Source organism: Nesoenas mayeri, assembly GCF_963082525.1.
Source record: "Nesoenas mayeri genome assembly, chromosome: 2".
NCBI classification, from domain to species: domain Eukaryota; kingdom Metazoa; phylum Chordata; class Aves; order Columbiformes; family Columbidae; genus Nesoenas; species Nesoenas mayeri.
Window position 1 is genome coordinate 19,842,948 of NC_137543.1, and position 20,889 is coordinate 19,863,836.

Below are 20,889 nucleotides of genomic sequence, written 5' to 3' on the forward strand. Positions count from 1 at the left end.
AAAGCTGAAGCCAGGGTATGACTCTGAAAACAAACAAACCAAACCAAATACAACAAAGAAAAATACAACCAAACAACAAACAAAAATCAGCAAAAAATCCAAACAAAAAATGCATAATTGTGTACCTATGTGACTGAATAAGGTGATTATCTGATTTAAGTATTTATTCTTTTCCCTTTATATTAACATAACTTTTTCTGAATTTACTTTTAACAAAGTCTTCATTTCTTCTCTCTTTTGTCCTACATTATTTTGCACTCAGCTTTGTTGGTTTTCTCCTCGTTTTTCCAAGGATCATCAAGAAAACTTGAACCTGGAAGGCTGTAGAAAGGAAGGAATGAACTTCATCCTAGTTTAAAATCGCCTATAAACTATCTGAGCACATGGTATGTGATAGCAGATGGCATTTGTGCACAGATTTCACTCGATCACAGAATGAGTTTCAATTAATTGAGGATAGAAGAGTTTTTCCAATTACTATTGGCAGAGAGATATATAGGATACATTTTGCAAGCAGTTGATAATCTTATTTGAAGTATTTCATGACAGTACAGCACACGTTTGTTTGATTTTTTTTTTTGGTTTAAAATCACCCGCACATTGTATAGTTTCTGCCTTATGTTTATGAAGAGTTAACTACATATTACAATTATGCAACGGATTTGGATCTGCTCTTCCTGACCTCTTATTATTCAGGGCTTATCAGGAATACAGGCTGAAATACTCAAGGACAGAGAATTCATTAATGTTTTTCCAGCTTTTAAAAAGCTTATCACCTTAGAATCAGCTAATCAGTAGTTTATTGGTCCAAGTATTTTCTTGAAAGGTTATACATTTGCTTTAAGAAGCTTCTCATTTGGACCGTTTTCATTATTTGTATGGGTTTTAGTTACAGTTCTGACAGTTGCAACATGTCTAGGTGGGTGAGAAGGGAGAAGCGGAGAAAGGAAGCTTTACAAAATAAGACAGTTTTCTGTGCTGAAAAAGCTTTACATGCTTCCACATGTGCATTCTAATTTCAGAAGATCAATTAATGTAGCTATACAGGAAGTAGATGACTTGGTTTCACAGAAAGTAATTATCCTGGGTTATATTTGGTTTTGTCTTTAATTGTTTACAGAATATTCACATCATCTCTTGTCGTGTTGGGAAAAATATCTCTGTGATAAAGCTTGATTGTACAAGCAGCTTTAAAACACATTTTCACAACACAACTTTGTAATTTACTTTGAAATATTCTAATTAGTTAAAGTAGAAATTGAAATGAGTAGCAGTCTTTCCCATTATGACAGGTATATTTTCTTCTCACTCTTTTGTTGATATTCTAGCTTTTTTTTGAAGGGCCATGGCTTGGGGAACAGTAATTTATTAATTGCGGAGGTACAGAAATCCCTCCTGTGTGGTGAATATGAATAATTATTTGAGCTGAGTGGAATTAATGCTGTTGGTTTGAAAATATCAACTGTGATTAGGAGACTAATTGCTAATTATATTGTCATTTTGCAAGCATTCTGTGTAGTTCGACTGGATTTTTTAAATTAATCAAACAGTATAATCTTGCATAGTTTCCTATAGCCACTTTTATGTTAAGAGCCACTATCTCTAATGGTGTTTAGTGACCATCGGATGGGTGGCATCGTGGTAGCTCTGCAGTGGTGCTGATTGTGCTGCCAAATGAACCGCTGTTTGCAGTAACTGGTGTTCTCACAGAGTAGAATAAGCTGATGCTTCTTCAGTAGGTTTTAAGTAGAGGTAAATAAGAGTGTAAAAAAAATCTAAGATGAGGACTACTGGAGAGAGTTGTGAAGGGTACCTGTTACAGGGGTGGATGAAAGTGAAATATACTGGAAATAGCTTTGGTCTGTTTCTGAGCAGAAATGAGGAGACAGTGGAAGCTGGAAAAGTAGCAACTAAACTGCTCCTATGAGCAGGAGCAGTCTTGAGGTGCTTTCCCCCTTACGCTGGGTTTGAAGACTAATCCTCATGCGCTGACAGTTACCCTACAGCTTTCTAGAGGATTTTGCTTGTTGTGTGAAGTTCAAGATAAACTTCCTGTAAGGAGGCCAAGGATCCTGGGATGACTGTGCTGGACAGTGGAGTTCCAGTCTGTCTGAGGCTATTTGTAGAAGGGTGGACTAGACCTCTGCTAATGTCTTTGCTAAAACTTGAGGATTTTCCTGTGTTTTGAGATGCTGTGATTACAGCTGCTTGATCTGTGTGTAGATATGGAATAGGAAGCAAGAGCTGCAGCTAGTTTAAGCAAAAGCTTTGTTATTCTTAGATAACCCCAGCTGTGATTACTGGTAGCTGAGGGGAGGTTTCCTATTTGGAAGAATCTTGCTGAAGTGGATGACTGTAAGTAGCATGCTTCTTGCCTTGGAGAAGGTACCATTATAGTGAACAGCCATTCTTTGCAGTCTCTTTGAGTTATAAAAAAGCTTAGTCTGAAATTTTGATGGTATCTTGGACATGTTTCAAGATTTCAATCTCAGTGGGAGTGCTAGGAACTTTTTTTTTGTAATGACCATGGGCTAATTCAGTTTTGTACAGTTTTAATCTTTTTGCTTTGCAAGTGTTGATAGCTTGGTTCAGACTTTTATGAAATCCATGTAGTTAGACAGGATATTTCTTTTGACTGCTGAGTTTTTTGAGTTACTGTAGAGCAGATTCTTTTTTCCTTACTGTGATACCATGTACATGTCAGGAATGATTGGTCCTCTTCACAAGCAGATCTAGAAGTAGGTTTTACATAGTTGTTGCGTGTGTGTTTCATCTTGTGAGGGTTATTGACAAATTGTGTCTCAGCACATGTTGGGAAGAGACAGTATAGGCCACAATAAATGGTAATAGTTATTAACTGATCACAGTGAATGACTCTTCAGTGTGAGTGACCTGCTTTCCAAGTTGATGATGAAATTTTAAACTATTTTCCTTCAAATACACCAGACCTATGTGCTAAGGATGGAAGACTTATTTTAAAATGATTAGTTTGAGTTTCAAATTATTAAATAATTGTTAAAACAGCTGTCTTTTTTTTTTTTTCCCACCAGCTGTAGCAGAAGCGAAACTTCGTGATGATCAATATACCCTTGACCACATGCGTGCTTTTGGCATGTATAATTATCTTCACCTTGATTCCTGGTACCAGGATAATGTCTACTATGTTGATCAATTTGGAAGGGTTATGAATCTGTCAGTGACTCTGGTAAGAATTTTTTTTTCCAATTACTGCATTTCTAAAAGTAGGGAGTAGATGAAGTAGAAAATATGGCAAGGAGGATTTGAATGCAAAAACTGGGAGAAGCTATTGCCAGGAAGACAGATAGATCAATTAAAATGCAGTTCAACAGGAAGGATGAAAGGATCTTACCTGAGGCTCCTAACATCTTTTCATTAATAGTATTACATTAGCATTGAAATAGTTTTGCAACTTCTTCCGTTCTGGGGAAGATAGACATATGAGGACAAGCTGAAGAAAAGAGTAGACACGTGTATTTTAGTTGCTGGCTATTTCTCCCCTATGCTACTTGATGTTTGTAGTCATTGTACATACAAGAAGAGAAAGAAGTTGTACACATTAGAATTAGAAATGAAAGCCTTTATACACTTGAATAGGTTAATCTAGGCTTCACTTATGGGAGGCAAAAAGATACTGGTGGTCCTGCACACACTTGCAATAGAGTGTAAGCAAGCTAAACCAAGTCTGAAAAACATGACAGTTCTGCTTTTATACTGATGTTCTTAAGTAGTTGAACTTTCTTTTGAGTCATTTTAATGCCTGGATGCACTAGTTTCCATTACAAAGTCATTTGTCATTCTGGAGGGGAAAGGACATGGCTCTATGAACACTGTGTTTCTGGTACATGCAGTTGTAGTGCTCAGTCATCAAGCAATAGAAGGCTGATCACTGGTGGTGATTTTTGCAGCCATCACAATGTTGTCTTAGCTTTAAATGTATAGTTTAGAGTAAGGCCATATATTTGCCAATTTTGAGTTGTATCCCGTTGAGCATTAAATATATGGTTACATTTTTTCACCACAAAGTAGGACTTTTTTCTTTCATTACTTTGATTAACTCAATCCTTTTGACTCATCAAGTATAGCTTCCTAAATATTCATCTATGCAGAACGAATAAAAAAGGTCCATAATTATATCCAGTTGTTAGCTAATTTAAATAGTGATGCTTCATTTATAACCAGTTATTTGATTAACATTTTATGTTGAGAAAGTTAGTAACATGTAGATACTCTATTCTTATAACGAGATTTGCTCTGGCAGTAAATTATTCTGGGGTGCTGTTTGATTTTTACATAAAACAATGTTAATTTTATATAACAAGTCACTTGAGTTCTGCTATGAGGTGTTAACATAATTCTGCAAAATACAAAATGCGTCACATACTAATACTTTCCTACTATCTATAGCTATTACCTGTTCTGTTCATATATTTTGGTGTGGCAGCTCTTTGCAGTTTCTCTAATCTGACCCTTGGAATCATGTTGGTTGACATAAGATTAATTAGACTGCATGAATGTTAAATAGAAGGAATCTTTAAATGAGTTGTGTCGAGGAGAAAGTCTTTAACCTTTTGTTAATCAAATGATTCAGAATGTCTGTATAATGCTGAGATGTTTAAAGTTCGTATTCTTCTCTCTAGACTACACAGAACATTTTTCTCTGCAGTCCACAGAGTAGTGCCCTAAATTGACATGACTCCATGTAATTTTCAGGTTTGGAAAGGAAAATGCCTGTTGTCGTGCCACCTTGTGGAACAAAAGAAAACACATGGGCCATCTGTGATTTTTTTGAGAGAGTGCAGCTTAGTCTGTGCAAGGTTCTGGGAGTGGAAATTACTAGGTTAGGGCTAAGCTGAGAGAAATCCTGAAATCGTAATTCTGGATTTTCCAGGAAATACAGGTCTGCAGAGGATGGTAGGCTGAGAACTGGATCTGCAAAATAGTTCCTTTACTTTTCATAGGACATATAGGGAGTTGGAGCCTTTGGCAGACTCTTGCTGAGACAGAATATTCTTCCGGGACTTCTCCCAAATCTTTTGAGATTGTCCGGATTCCCAGTAGGAATGTCTGAAAGAAAGAAGCTTGTCAGGGAAAGCCTTCTGTGTACAGAGGCTTTTCACAATCTAACTTTTTGTGTTTTTTTCCTTATTGGTTAACCTTGGCTTGCTGCCAGGCTCCTGCCAGAAGTCTCTCTCCCCCTCCTCAACAGGATGGGAGAAAACGAGACAGAAAAGCTTGTGGATTGAGATAAAAACAGGAATATCGCTTACCAATTACCATCACAGGCAAAACAGACTCGACTTGGGGGAAATGGATTTGATTTATTGCCAAATAAAAGTACACTAGGATGATGGGTAACAAAGCCACACAAACCTGCTGCTGGGAGCTTGCTCCTGCATGAGCTTTCCGTGGGTGGCACGTGGATACCTGCCCACTCTGGTCTTCCACAGGCTGCAGGGCGACAGCCTGCTTCCCCATAGTCCTCTGTGTGGGCTGCAGGCGAACATCTCCCACACCATCACTTCTGCTGAGGGGCTCAGGTGCGCCTGTGGTGAGGATGCTGGAACTGGCTGTGCCGAGCACAGGGCAGCGTTGGCCTCCCCTCACAGGCGCCCTGCAGCCCCACTGCCCCATGGCACAGAGCCACAGGACATTCCCTTAGCAGGAGGACACTAAAGCCTGTAAATGTCTTTCTTAGTAGATAAAGTAGGTAAAGGATTTTACAACAGGCAGCCATTAGCATTTTTATATGCGGTAAATTGAAATAATAAATATTCTTTCCTGGGACTGGTGAGTCCATTGGAATCTTCAAGAAAATGGCACTTGGTTTAATATCTTGTCATGAGTTTTAGTTTCACTGGACTGAAATAAAAAGCTGCTGTCTTGTGTCCTAATACTCAGTTCAGTGCTGTTTTGCAAAGGAAACACGTTTGCGTATGTATAAAAGGGAACGTGTATTCAGAAATATCAACAAGGTATTTCGTTACAAATGTGCCTGACCGTATTAGTCACATGTGTATTACAAATAATCTACACTTGGCTGAAAACATTACAAGTTAGCAGCAGCCAGAACTAAAATTTATGTCAGTCATCTTTCAAACAGAAGATGAAACATGTTACCATGCTTGTTGTAAATCCAAAGTGAAAGAGCACATAGACTTTTTAACACATTATTTCTACTTCTGCTTCCTGTTCCTATTGCAACTTAGCATAGCGGTGTGTTGTCCGTAAATCACAAATTATCCCTGCAACTTATGTGTTTAAAAAGATGTCATCTGTGAAAGCAAAAACCATAGATAATACCTTGCCACTTGCTCAACATCAGACATAATTGAAAAAGAAAAGTGATCAACATGAACAGTTTTTCTAAGTCAGTGGATGGGTATTCAAGCAGGGTTTTTTTTATACCAAGTTGGGAAAGTTGTTACCCTGACTCGACTGGAAATACTGTATAAATGCTTTAACATTCTTCTAGTACAGCTATTGGACTTATTTCATTCCATAAACCAGAATCAATCATTTATTTTCAAGACCGAATGACTAGTGTTGTGATGGGATTACTGAGTTGGGTTTTTTTGGGTTGTAGGGTTTTCTGCATCTGACCTGACTTTTCTAGTTGCTTGATATTTGTAATACCAGAATATAGCTGCAAAATAATTCAGAGTTTTCTCCTCTAGCAGTTAAATATGTGGACTTGATTTCTCGACCTTCAGCTCTTCTTGAACAGATGACTTTGTTTCTTTTTATATTCAAATAATGGAATTGAGAAATGGTTGCAACTGTAGCTCTTCTCACAATTAAAGTCCTTAATGGTATCTGTATTTTCACCTTTCTGAATACCAGTAAGAATTAGCTGTGAAATGCTGTTTCTGTAACTTTCTGTTGACTTAAATTCAGAACAACTGTTGGTGGCACCAGAAAGAATGTAGGAATTGTGTTTGAAACAAGTCAGAATAAGGAAACACATAAAGAATAACAAAATCTTTCCAACTTCTGTATCAGAGTTTTAAACACTTGGCTCTTCATTATTCAGAATGCTAGGTGTGGACATTTTTGCACAGTTAGAGAAATGTGTCCAGTGCCTAAATATTTTGATTTTTCATAAAACCAGAGTTGTTTTGTATTTATTATGTCCACCTTGTAGAAATTGCCTTGTAACTTACAGCTTTTTTTTTTCCTCGTTCCCTGTGTTTTCCTTGAAAATTCATTCTTATTTTAAATCTCTTGTAAAGTATCACTTGTTTATACAGTATGACAAACTGGTTTTGACTTTGGAACAATACAATTTCTTAATACGACTTAAAAAAATTCAATCTTTCAGGCACGCCACTTTAAATCTTACAGGCATGCTGAAGAGCTTCAGTAAAATTTCATTACTTAGCTGTGTAAGCTAAGACGCTTACTTAAATGGAGCCTGGCATGAGGGATTCGGGAACAGTGAGAATTTTTAAGTTTGCATTTTACATTTTAGCTATTGTACCTGCACACTGACTCCTTATCCTTAGTACATGGAGAACACCCTGGTTTGGTCTGCCTGACTTTGCCTGTGGAGGAACCGTTTGCTCCGAATTTCTGTACAAACTTGAAATCTGAGCTGCTTAAAGACTCAAAATCAGGGTTAGTGTCATAGGCAGGTGTGGCAAATGAGCTGCTGAAAGGAAAGGGGTTGTTGTAATAGTGAAAGCAGCCAGATGAAATCTGGAATAGATGAACAGAATGACAGTGGCCAAAAGGAAGCAGAGTGTGCTGTCAAGAAGTGTAGAAATGGGTAGAGCTAGGACTAAAGGCCAGTGGAAGAGATAAGAGCGAGACTTGGTAGTGGAAAAATAATTAAACAAAGGAGGAATCTTTGTAGGGAAGTGAAGGGACATGAAGAACTGGATCTGACGAGAAACTGCACCTAGTTTTTTCTTAAAGAAACTGTGTTGCTGTCATGTAAATGTAATAACAGGGAGTAAATCTGACTGCTGTTAAAATTACTATAGTTGTTTTAGCGGATTCTTACTAGTATGGTACATGACTCTACTATCTCAGCATCCCCTCGTACTTCTGCAGTAGGGAGTTACTATTAACCCCTGTTAACCAGCTGCTGAACAGAGAAAACAGTAAGTCAAAAAGCAAATCTGACACAGAATGGTTTGAGGCCAGATTTTGTTTCAGCTTTGAGCAAGTCAGTCATTTTAATTGTCAGACTGAGATTAGAGACTGTTCTAATAAATACCTAAAGTTAAACTAGTGAGCGGAAGTGAATATGAGTATTTCCTTTCTTGCCTATTGAGAGGGAGGCTTTGTAATGTGTGCTAAAGGTTGTTTTTCACTCATTCAGGTGGTGTATTCAGTCCTGACATTCCTGCTCAGTGCTAATCAATCTGATGTGGGCTTTAGAATATTAAATAATTGATAGTTGATTTTTTTTTTTTTTTTAAAATACATCCAAAACTATTTGAAATGTATTGTTAAGATTAACTTGAAGCCCAACAACAGTGTGGACTTCTGTAGTGTTACATAGAATAGACCTGTAAATCTCTGTTAACAGGGCTGGTGTTTCCTTTTTCTGTGATAAAATGCATGGGATTTTGATTACTTTTTTTTTCCCTCTCGGCATAGTAGTCAGACAACGTGCTAGTTACAATGGAATGATTTTATTACAGAAAATAGTGCCTTTCAGTAAAACCTTAAAATCAAGTAAAAGATGACAGCCAAAATTCTTTGTACCTAGTGTTTGTAAGCTATTTTGGTTTGGTTTGGTTTGGTTGTGGGTTTTTTGTTTGTTTTTTCTTTTCTTCCTTCCTCAGTGTGTTATAAACTAGTGGAATATTTCAAGGGGCATAGTGATGCAACTGAATCTACAAAGTAACTCTGAGTGCTTTCAATAATTAAAAATCAAATTTGCATCTTTTCCGTGGCAGGTTTCATAGTAGCCCTTGTACCTTTTTGTAGTACACAGTAATCTTTATATTAGAGTTCAAGTAGGCCCAAAAGGCAAGCAGGCTATTTATTTGTCAGCTGGTCTTTTGCTGTAGTTTATTAAAATGGTACTTACTCAAATCCAGTTTATCTTGCTTGCTTTCAAACGTATTTTAAGTGCACATCTGATTTTTAATGACATCTGGAAAATTTGAAGGATTTGAAATCCCCTCAAATAAAGAATTCTCAACAAGTCAGGCCATGTTATGCTTTGCATGCACAAATGTGCTCTTTCCATATTGCATACATGTGCACAAGTGAAAAGAGCTTGGTCTTTTGTATGTATATTTTTGACTGCCTTATTTCATAGTGGAGAATGAGTTTCTTTTACTATAAGTAGATCTGTATGTACATGATTTCCCTCCCACCTCCCAAGGTATCCATTGCTTGAGCGAAGACAGAGGGACACGAGATGCCTAGAAAGTATTATAATAATTTGCGGCTGAAATTCCAGGACCTTTAATGAGACGGTGTTTTAATCTTATAACTTCTTGGATATTCAGAGGTTACTTCAACTCACAAGAGGTAAATCGTAGTCCTAAGCAGGTGGTGGTGGTGCTGGCATCCTGCAAGCCAGGTCATGAGGAGTTACAAAGCCTTATTCAGGAACGAAAGGGCTTTATGTAAGAGTGAAGGAACAAGATAAAGAATAATCCTTGAAAGATATCCTGGAAGACATGCCTTTGTACTTAATGATAACAGTTGGAAATCCAATTTACAGCATGAAAGCAAGTTCTTCTGTTAGAAGTAGCAGGAAATGAAGGCGGCAAGACTGTACTAAAGCAGGAGTTATGAGAACGATTACTAGAAATATAGATGAAATTGCTAATCTGGCATTCATTTTGTACTATGATTCAGTCAGGCTGATTTGTGTAAATTTTATACAGCAGGAAAAACTGGATTTTTCCTTTAATTATATGTGTCATTTAAAAAAGAAATCCATTTGTCTTTATTGTTCAATGGAGGATTGTGTCTGTGCACTTTGCTCACTATAGTGTCTCTGTTTATTCATGCTCAAAAACTATTTGTGCTTATAATTTGGCTTAAAAACGAAAAACGAGATTGCAGTGTGCCACTGGTACAAGATGCTAAATAAATTTATCCTGATGCATAATATAATCATAACGTGATGGAAAAGTTAGTTGAAAATATGATATGAATTAGTATAGCTTTTCTTTGCTAGCTAATCACAACTGTTACTTCTCTAACTTATTGACTAAAGTAACCACTCTAAGAAGGCTGAGATGTCATCCTGAACATAGCAGTTGTGCAAGAGAATAGGCTAAAGTTCTTTCTAATTTAGAAGTGACTTTTTATGAACTAGTTTGAGTACAGTTCTGTTGCTTTCGTTTCTTTTAACTTTGGCTTTAATTTCTTTTAAAGTCTCCACATTTTTACTGGGACTAGAATTATTTGATGTAAGGTATTAATTATATGGAGATGTAGGGGGAAAGAAGTGAAAAGTCTTTTTTTAATGCAAAATGTAATCAGTGCTGTAAAATGGAAGTGAAAAAAATTGAGTGCTGAAATATAATTTATAGAACACTCATGTTTTCAATAAATAAAAACCCACTCAATGATGAAACTCTACCACCTTTTCCATATATGTGGGAATGATGCTTGCTGCCCACTTTTTTCCAAATATGCTCATCTTCACAAAGAACCTGCTGAATTGCTGCTCAGATTTGTTGTTCTTAATATATGCTGAAACTGATAAATACTTCATAAGGTCTTAGTGTGTGACTGTTTGCTTATAGGACACTGCTCTACAAAAACCAAGAGAAGTTTTCAGGCTACCTACGGATTTGACAGCTTATGATGATCGCCTCTGTGCCTCAATGCACTTCTCATCTTCCACGTGGCTCACCCTCTCTGATGGAACAGGAAGGCTGTATTTAATTAAATCAGGCAAGCGTGGAGACAGTGCCTCTGAAAAGTGGGAGGTGAGTCTTGCAATAACATATTTAAGAATCGTACCTCTACCAAATAATTCACATATGTGCAATTCTCATATGAAATATAGGATGTTGTAAAGAATGAAACTTTAAATCATAACTGTGTCACTGATACAGGATTGTGTTCAAGTAGAAAAATAATTGATTTTGATACTAATGACTAAATTTGCAGGAGCTCAAGTATATGTCCTGAAGTGGAAGATTTCAGCATGATAGATTAACTCCTTCCCCTGCATCTTTTTAGAGTTCAGTGACTGGGAGATGGTCATCCTGTTCTTCAGATGGTTGGTAATGAATGCCAACTGGTTTTTATTCTGTTATGCGTGAGAATGCTGATACATAAATAAGTTACACTGCAGTTGCCAGTGTAGCAAAACCATGACATTCATATGTTGAGGTTCTGTCACCATTTAAATTCACTTTTTGAGTATTTAGAGAACCCAGTGGTTTACAGCAATGTTAACATGCCAGCCCCACAGATGTTTAAACTTTTTATCATGTTTCAGTAGCAACAGCTGGATTGAGCCTGTACTCATTCAACCACTGCAGCTTGAATTCCTTCTCTTTTATTCTTTTGTTTTCATGTGCTAATGTTCTAGCAAATAGAGAATGTTTTATTTCTTCTTCTCCTCTGCTGTTTGGATTCATTTTGGTTTTACGTTCCTGGGGTATTTGCTGGATGACTGATTTTTTGAGAAAAGCTAGTTTCTAGAATTGAAACTTCCAGCTATAGGTACCAACTGCTAAATGTCTCAAGCTACAAGACTTGAAGTCCTTCTGTATGAAATTATTTCATGTTTACAGTGATGCTTATTACCCTTTCAATATACAGTAATATTTATATATTCTGCCTACCCAGTCCCATCCAAGTACGGATGGACTTTTCCAAACTGTGTACATAAAAATTAAAACACTTCTAACCCTAGCTCCTCCTAAATGCTAATATTATACACCATAATTTAGTTATAGGCCTTTGTTTCTGATTTTGCTTCATAAACTTGATGGAGAAGGAACATTTTCTCTATATATATAGACAGTAGCCAGACAAAGAGAGTCCCCCTCTCCTTGGTACTCATTGATGATGAAACACTGGCAGCAGTGAACTGGACCTTTTTATCTCCTGGTTTCCACATGTCAAGGTCTACAAAGATTTTTAGGATGTTTGTGTGTCTGGGGAAATAGGGAGGGCCTTGGTGAAACTGCCCACATTTTCACCTTGACTGTGAGACTGGTTTCCCCAGTGGATGCACTGTGTTGATGGGTCCTGTTCTGTTCATCAGTTGTTGTACCGCTCTTATTGTGGTAATAAACAGCTGTAATGCAGATGGTTTTGTGGATCTTTGTGCTGTCTGTAATGGGTCCTTATGATGATTTTATAATAAAACCAATAATAATGAAAAGCATTTCAGAACAGTGGCTTGATAGCCAAGGAACGAGGAACTAGAAATGTACAACATTTGTGAATTCATATTGTCAGAGAGATTTGTGGGAAGCAAACTTGAGCTGATTTGACATTCACTGAAGCCTTTCACTGGTTTCTGAGAAAGAGCAACACTTTCAGTTTTAACTGACTGACTTTACTATATTTTTGTCTTTTAGATTGTGTTTAATGAAGAACTAGGAAGACCATTTATTATAACCCACAGTGTTTCATTTGTAAAATCGGATATGCATTCAGTAACTGTGCTGCTGCTTAGGGTAGAAAAAGATGAATTGGACACAAAAGGAAGTGGATTCCATATTACCTTGGAATGGATTACAATTGCAGAGATAAACAAAGAGGGTAAATGGTTTACATTTAATTCTTGCTGAGTAATGTTTTTTAAAAAATCATGTTTTTATTCTTTTGTCTTAGAAGTAGGTGGTTCGTCAGGTTCTGATATTTAATTTCCTCAAAACGTCATCTTGGATTTTACCTGGGTAGTTTTTCTTGAGATCAAGTTATAGGTTGTAGACTTAAATTCTGGCAAACATTTGGAAGCTGGGAAGAAGTGTTATGGGTGTGTGATTAATGTAATTAGAAAACAAGATAGAACTTTACTTTGTCACGTTATGAAATGCAATTTCTGTTTAGCCTGATCTTGTGGTTACACAGAACTATTTCTAACTAACGTCTGTTATACTCTTCAAAATGTTGTACAGCCGTATATGGGGTTTTGTTTGGTTATGTTCTGGATTTTTGTTGTGTTTTTAGCCTCAATTAACAGTGTAATGGGATTGGAATTGGTATGAGATAAATATAAGAACTGTAGCATGAAAAGTAAGTACTGCATATTCTAGGCATGAAGTTATTCTAGCCACTTATTCTAGGTATGAAGTTATTCAGTTAATTTTAGATCAACACATTAAAAACATTTATTAGTACTTACCAATTAATGTGTTATCTTAATAAAGTTTGGCGAAGAGTGATTTATCTGTTCAATACTTACATTAAATATCATTGTTTCCATACTTGCCACGTCTTTCCATACAAGACTTCATGCTTCAGCATCTAATTAAAAATGTGTGGATTAAAAAAACCTTTTGGGGAAGACTGTGCTACGTTCTTGTTCACTGTCTTCTGAAAAGTATAATTTTGATACCGATAGTTCAAGTAGTTAAAGATCTTGTTCCTAAGATTGTTGATTGCATACTGTGACTTTTCCTCAGTCTCCTGCAGATATAGCATGGATAGGAGAATGAGTGGCTTTATTCACATTGTCTAATGTTGAAACTTTGGGTGATGGAAATATTTCTAAGAGAGCAATAATGCCATGTGAGATTGTCTTATGCTTTTGTGGCCAGCTCTAGAAGAGAAAGAAACCTCTGAACATCACTGGTTGTATAAATTATTAATTTATAATTAATTATTACCCCACCTCTGCCCTGACCAAACTTTCTAGGAAAAAAGAGGGGGCTTTAAATAGCACCACTAAGTACTACAATTGCACTATAGTCTGGTTACTATTCTTCTTGCTTAGCAAACAAGATAACCCATTGGGAGGTCCTAAATTACAGCTGGCTTATCTGTTATTATCTGTATCCCCTATGACTTAAGTGTTTCTAAGCTTAACATTGGGGTCAAACAGGAACACATTTTGGAGTTAGTACGTGGTATAGATGATCTTTACCATCATAATCTGGTCTTATCTAGTGTCTCTGCTGATGAGTTCCCAGCTTCTTTCAAGTGAAGTAGTTACAAGTACAGTAATTTATTTTAATAAAGATACAAAGCATAAATGCTAAAAGCTAACCAATTCCTGGGGATAATTTTATCACCTGGTATAATTTTATCAAGTTGTTATTTTTTTTGTTAAAAATCTCCATATGTACAATCTGTTATTTTTCAGAAGTTGATCAATTACTGAGGACTCTATGGGCAGTTAGATTCTAATGGAAAAAGAAAAAAATGTTTTACTAAAACCTGTCACCTTACTGGTGTTTTGAGTCACAGGTTCTCATGTGTTTGGGAGCACAGCAGGCAGTGGCATGGTCCTTGACACCAGTAGCTCATCTCTGGGACCTCCCTTTAAAGGGCAATGTTTTACAAAATTGAAGAAGATCTGCATTTTCCATTATGAATAAAGTGTTACCACTAGCTATTTCATTGCATCTCAAATTTATACAGCAGCTCAAAAAGTATCTGGAAAATTTGTTTGTATAGAGGCTGTGAGGGGTTTTGTGAATTACTGGGCCAGCTGTGATCAGCAAAGCCATCATAAGAAAAAAGGGCAATCATAGAATCATGATCTTCCCAGACACAGAGTGAGACTGACAGGCTGGTAGTTCCCAAGATCCTCTTCCTAAACTTTTATGAATGGGCAATGTTAGGCTAATTTTAGGGTCTACATATTTCACAAACTCATGGGAAAACAAAAGATAAATTTCTTTTTAAACTGTGGTACTATGGCTTAACTGGTAGGATTGCTTAGTGTTTTTAAGTGTAATCAGTATAATTGTCTTTTAGAAAAATATTACCACTAAGATTTTCTTTTTTTAATTGTATAGGTGATGATAGATATGAAATCTTTAAAAGGAGAGTTTTACAAGGAAAATCAGTCCCCCATTATGCAGCAATAGAGCCGAGTGGCGATGGTCTAATGGTTGTTTCCTACAAACCATTCAAGTTTGTGAAAGATGAAGATGACAAATTAGAAGAAAATGATGATGCAAAAGCAACAAATGAAAAGAAAGGTAAGACTTATCTGTCAGATTATGATAGGCTACTCTCTCTTTTTGCTTAGAAAATAGCTTCTCAGTTCAACATCTCTTTGGAAATTCTAGCAGTAAATGTTTTTCTTGATATGTCTTTCAGCTTTTTCTTTTTTTTTTTTTTTTTTTTTAGGGTAGATTGTCCTCTTATTTTCACCCTGGAAAGCTGTATTGTGCATAAATGTATATGGGAAGCTTTTTTGTATAGGAGACACTTTTTTTGTCCTAAGGAAAATGATATTTTGCGAACAGAACTACACTAAGTATTTGCTAGTAATTGAGTTGCTGAGGTAGCACCTAAATGTAGACATCTGGCTGAAGTACTCAAATTAAGAAGCCAGTCTTCATAGATGAGAGCGGGCAATGTGGCCCCCATTGACTCCCCCAGATAGTTGCTCATCAGAAAGCTCTTTGATATGTAATTTAGTCCTGCCTTTCTAAATTTAAAAAACAAACAAACAAACACTAAAACCAAACCAAACAACTCCCCCCCACACAAAAAAAACCACCAAAAAAACCCCACAAAAACCAAAACCAACCAAACAAAAAAAAACAACAACAAACCCAAACTTTTTTTAAAGAATGCGAATCCTGTAAAAGAGTATCTTTTCTCCAGTGGAAAAGCAGTTCAGAAAAAAAATGAACTTCAACAAAAGGCACGCATTCTTTTTTTTTCCTTTGAGAACAAAACAAAATTAGCTATGTAAAATCCTATTAATAAAATTGTTTTATCTTAAATATCACTGAGGTCTGTTATGTTTATGTAGTTATATTTTATTGTTTCAAATTTGATTTTTGCTTCTGAATATGATACATTGGTTAATGAACCAGTCCTAACTGAATGATTCTAATACAATCTGTGTCGGTGGTGTGAAAATCTGGGAAACAATACAAAAAGTTGAATTTTCTTGAATGTATTAATGTTATACATTGTCACAACTGTGATGTTGTACCTGTAATTGTATTAAGAGTAGTGTGTATGTATAAATGCAAATAAGGAACCTCAGGGTAAAGGACAGCAGTGTCACAGTCCTTCAGAGTCACAGCTGCTGACATGAAGCTTAGATCAACTAACTCTTGTGTTGTGACAACTTGAGAGCTTCCAAAGGGCCTGTCCATACATTACTTTTCCTCTAGGAAACATATACAAGATTGCTCTTTAGAAAATGAATGCAGCTGTATTTGTGTTTTCTGTGACCAACAGTGCACTTTCTAGTTATGCTGTCATAGCCTGCCTTTTGTATAAACATTTCTGTTAAAAGGCCACTTCTTGTATAGCAGTTTAATTAATTAAGATAGACATCAGGCAGATTCTAGACTCAGGAGCAAAAGGCAAGCATTACCTCTAGGCAGGCAGTTTTATTTCGTCTCCATCAACTGAGGCAGATGAGCACTACTTGGTCTTCTCTAATAATTTCTATTAATAGTCAGTGTAGCTTCAGACAGAGTAGGGAGGAAAAAAAGTTCACATCTCTAAATGTCATATGCTTCTGAACATGTAGTAGCTTGTCAGTACCACTGCACCTGATGTTTCTTCAAGCAAATTATTAATTGTTAATGTTTCAATGTATTTAAGTTCGTTTTGTTTCTCAATTTTGTATGCTACAATAAACTTAGTGTAATAGTTAATGCCAGTTTTATAACTCTGTCAATGTATTTGAGTATACACATGAATATAAATTGCCCTCAAGATGGGGGACACAGATGAACTTGATTACTAAAAAGTGATTCTTAAATCAAAATATATTTTATGTAAATTGTTCAGAGTGAAAGTTAATTTCCACTCTTTCAGGAAGTTCTATTGCGTACCTCCCAGCATTGCATGCTGTGGAAACCAGGACAGAATTTGTAATCTAGTTCGTATTTTTCTGCATGTTTCCAGTTGTAGATCCTCTCTATTATTGGCAGCAGACTGAAGATGATGTGACAATAACAGTTGACATTCCTCAAGACATCACTAAGGATGACATAAAAGTACACTTTTCCCCTGATAACATAAGTGTTACACTAAAAGACCAGCCTCCTTTGATGGAAGGAAAACTGTCTTCCTCTGTGGACCATGAAAGCTGCACCTGGATAATTAAAGACAACAAAAGGTGTGGTATATGATTTTTAGTTTTTCCATTGGTAGGAATTGATTTTAAAGTGTATACTGCATCTCTGACTTCTGGCCCATCTGAGAATGGACTCATTTAATGCTACACCCTGCATAAGTCCATAAAAGAATTTGTCTCCTCTGCTGAAAATAATACACTGGCTATTGCAATGCTGTCTCACAATACTGGTTCTTTAGCTAATTGTGAAAGTAATCCCCTCCTATTATGGTTACTTGCTCATAAGCTATATTACCACCCATTTTCTACAATAACATATAACGGCTTTTCCAAAAGAAATTTTCCTGTTTCAGAAAAAAAGTCATTATGTGTAACTGTCTGTTCTGACATTTATACCTGTATCAGACCAGGAAATTAAGAATTTCTACTACTGAGCTGTGAAGCAGAGTTCCTTGCAATATTAGACTACATTGATGCTCATAATGTTAACCTCCTCACATTATTTTCACATGCTTTGGCTGTTTTTATTGGCACCAGAGTTAATGTCCTGTTCTAATGTTGTCAGTTGCCTTTCTAAAACAATATTTTGTGATGTGAGATTAACCCATGCATATCTTTATCACTACCTGTTTTTTTAATTCTCTTTGAGAATAATTTTGTCCATTCACTTCTCGTTGATTACAGTGAATAGGTAAACTGTTAAATTATTTTCATAAAGACAGTGTATCATATAGTTATGAAACTTCAGTGATAAATTAAGTAAATTCAGTGATATTTTGAAATACTAAAGAAAAAGTTTCTTTTTTCCAAATAGCCAGAAAAAATCCAGCTATCAAATGTTAAAAATACCTTTGTAAGCGAAGTAAACTTTATTGGTTCAGCAGTTTTTTCCACTGTCTTTTATGACTGGTTAGCCTGACTTTTACCCTGTTCATATTAATAATTTCTACTTCTGCTTTCCACAAACAGAAGCCTTTTTTATAAGAATGTAAAAGAAATTCTTCAGCTTTGACTTACAAATTCCTTATTATATTTTCCTCATCCATTTTACTTTATGTAAGTGATATAAAATAAATCGGTGTGAACGTGCTGTAAAGCACAAATAGACATGTTCATGGTTTTATTTAAGAAGTAAAGTTTACTTATCTCTTTCTTTCTGAAAAAAAAACCCAGCAAAGCATGGAGAGGAAAACAAAAATAATTCAGAGCTCCCTAAACCATCATCAAATTTACTTTTTTTCCCCGATACCTGTTAGCTCTATAATTTTAGTTCTCTGGTAGAGAATTGCAACGTAATTCTGGTCATCTAATTTTACTTTCTACTTAAACTCTGTATTGTTAGGAGAGCCCCCAGAGAGCCCTTCAGAGCCCTAAGCTGATCTCAATGACGTGTTCAACCATTCCTTTAGGGCTTTTTGTGGGTGAAAATTGTCTGCAACATTTGCATAAATAAAAATGGTTCATATCTAGAAGGTGACATAAGAATTCAGATTAATTTCCTCATGTGTTTCTGCACATATTAAAGGGAGTCTGAAGTCCCTTTATTTTTGGAAATTGATCCCTATATTTTTGGAAACGTACCCTTCCAGGTTTTCTGTCTGAGACTTCAAGCTAAAAGCTTGTGTTATAAACCACTTTCTTTGCTGGAGTTAACAGGTGCGGTGAACACTGAAATGCACTGTTTTATCCTACCTTGTAGGACATGAACTGAGGGAGATGTCGAATGTTCAAATACTGCTGAACATACTCCTCTTGTTCCTTCCACTTAAAAAAGGCATTGAAAGTCTTTGCTTGGCTTTGGCAGTTGCACTTCTCCTTGTGGTACCCAGTCAGAACAGCTAGAACTGAAGCACCATCTAAATGGTTCAAAGTAAGGCTTAAGTTGTGATGAATAAAGGCAGTATGTGCATTACAAAAAACAAATTGTCAATCATGCTTTCATGGTCTTTTTCTTCTTTGTACCCTAATACCATATTCCTTCTAGAAGTACCTTGGAATCTTTATAGCTTCTTTTCTCCCTTGCACTGGTGGGTTTCTGTTTGTCTCCTTGAGGAAGGAGGGTTTGAAAGTCTGGAATGGACTGAAAATGAGTTAGTTTTCTTCATGCAGTTAGAAACCTATTTTTGTTTCATAGCTAGCACAGTCATTATTTGGACTTTGTTTGAGAACAAGAAGATAACACCCCAGCACAGAGTTAATGCCTTTAATTGCTCTGATCTGAGAGCCAAGAACATTCTGAGCATTCTGCCCATAGGTGTGAGATGTTGAAGAAGGGGGGGACATGGATGGGGCAGAGCTTGACTGACATCCAAACTGATCAATAACAGTATTGCATCCCATTGACGTCATGCTCCATATTTAAGGAGAGTCAGGAGCTTCTGCTCTCTCTCTCTCTCTCAGGTGTCCCCACTCTCGCTTACTCTCGGGTGCTTTCTGTCTTGAGCCGAGGGAGTTTGGTTCGAGACATTCAGTTCAGCCTTTTGCCATTTTGCAGAGGCCTCTGGGCCTTTCTGCCTTTTTTCCTCTTTTCTCTCTCTGGGATCGGCTATTGGGACCAGGCGCTGCTTCCATCTGCACCAAGCAGCCAGTCCCAGGAGTTCGTGAGGAGTTGCATTGAGTATGTTTTATTTTATCTTTTATTTCTATTTTTAAATATATATATTTACTAGTAGTGTATCAGTATTTTGTTATTTTATTAAACTGTATTTGTCTCAATCCAAGTTTCTTCCTTCCCTTTTGATTTTCCTCCCTATTGGGGGGTAGTGGGAGAGGGTGAGTGAGTGGGTGTCATGGTTGTATTGCTAGCTTGGGTTAAGCCATGCCGCGCCACGGGCTAAACATTTTCTGCTTTAAGAGCTCTGTGGTCATACTTCTGAACTTTGAAAAGTTCATACATTTTACAGTCTGTAACTCAGCACATTGGTTATTTAACCTAAGGGTATGTTTCGTTATTTGTAAGTCTCATATTAGTCTCTTAAATGTTCAAGGAGGTACTTGTGCGTAAGTCCACAGCTACCAGGTATTGATACATGTAGTCTTACTACAAGATAGAGTTGTCCAGGTTCTTCACATATTCTCTTTGTAATATCTGTGAATCTAGGCATCCAGATATTTCTTCACTAGAGGTAAAGTATTCTAACTAGTGCTAGCCATCCATAAATATGGTAGTTATTGTAGCCTCTGTAGTAAAATGCTGTCACTCTTTAAATAGGTTTTTTTACAGGTGATCTATGGTATTTAAAATATTTTAGTAAGACTGCTTCAGGGAAAATTGCATTTACATTGAAAACTCTGAGGATGCTTACATGAATACATTCTCTTTGTTCTTAGACTTTTAGAAGTCTCATGTTCTTTGTTTTTCTTTAGAGTATTTTACGTTAGAATAGCTTATTTTATAAACTGAATGCTAATGGTTTCTGTTATGTGATATTCATTATTAATTCAGTTTGGAGAGGAGAAGTGCTCAAATCTACATTTAGAGTATTTTGACTAATCTGAAAAACAGATGCAGTGTTTTCATGTACTACTCTTTGTCCTCTGTTTGCATTTTAGTTTGGAAATCACTCTAGTTAAGAAAAATGAGGGACCCTGGTGGCCAGAGCTAATAGTTGGTGACACAAGAGGGGAATTCATTATGGACTCTGCCCAACGTTCTGAAATAGCTGAAAGCCTGATGCATCTTACATCTGAAGTAATGGTACGGA

The 20,889-nt window shown here is 36.4% G+C and overlaps 1 protein-coding gene across 4 annotated transcripts in view; it reads left to right on the forward strand.

Annotated features, from left to right (window-relative positions):
* NUDCD1 (NudC domain containing 1) overlaps positions 1–20,889 on the forward strand; it is a 37,870-nt gene that overhangs the window by 5,011 nt on the left and 11,970 nt on the right. For 2 of the 4 annotated variants that reach the window (XM_080340465.1, XM_080340467.1), the window contains 6 exons: positions 3,051–3,205; positions 10,743–10,928; positions 12,540–12,723; positions 14,928–15,113; positions 17,014–17,227; positions 20,738–20,882. In XM_080340465.1, coding sequence (XP_080196591.1) covers positions 3,051–3,205; positions 10,743–10,928; positions 12,540–12,723; positions 14,928–15,113; positions 17,014–17,227; positions 20,738–20,882 — 1,070 coding nt within the window. Of the gene's footprint in view, positions 1–262; positions 387–3,050; positions 3,206–10,742; positions 10,929–12,539; positions 12,724–14,927; positions 15,114–17,013; positions 17,228–20,737; positions 20,883–20,889 lie in introns of all 4 variants that reach the window. The other 2 variants (XM_080340468.1, XM_080340466.1) reach the window with 2 other exon arrangements.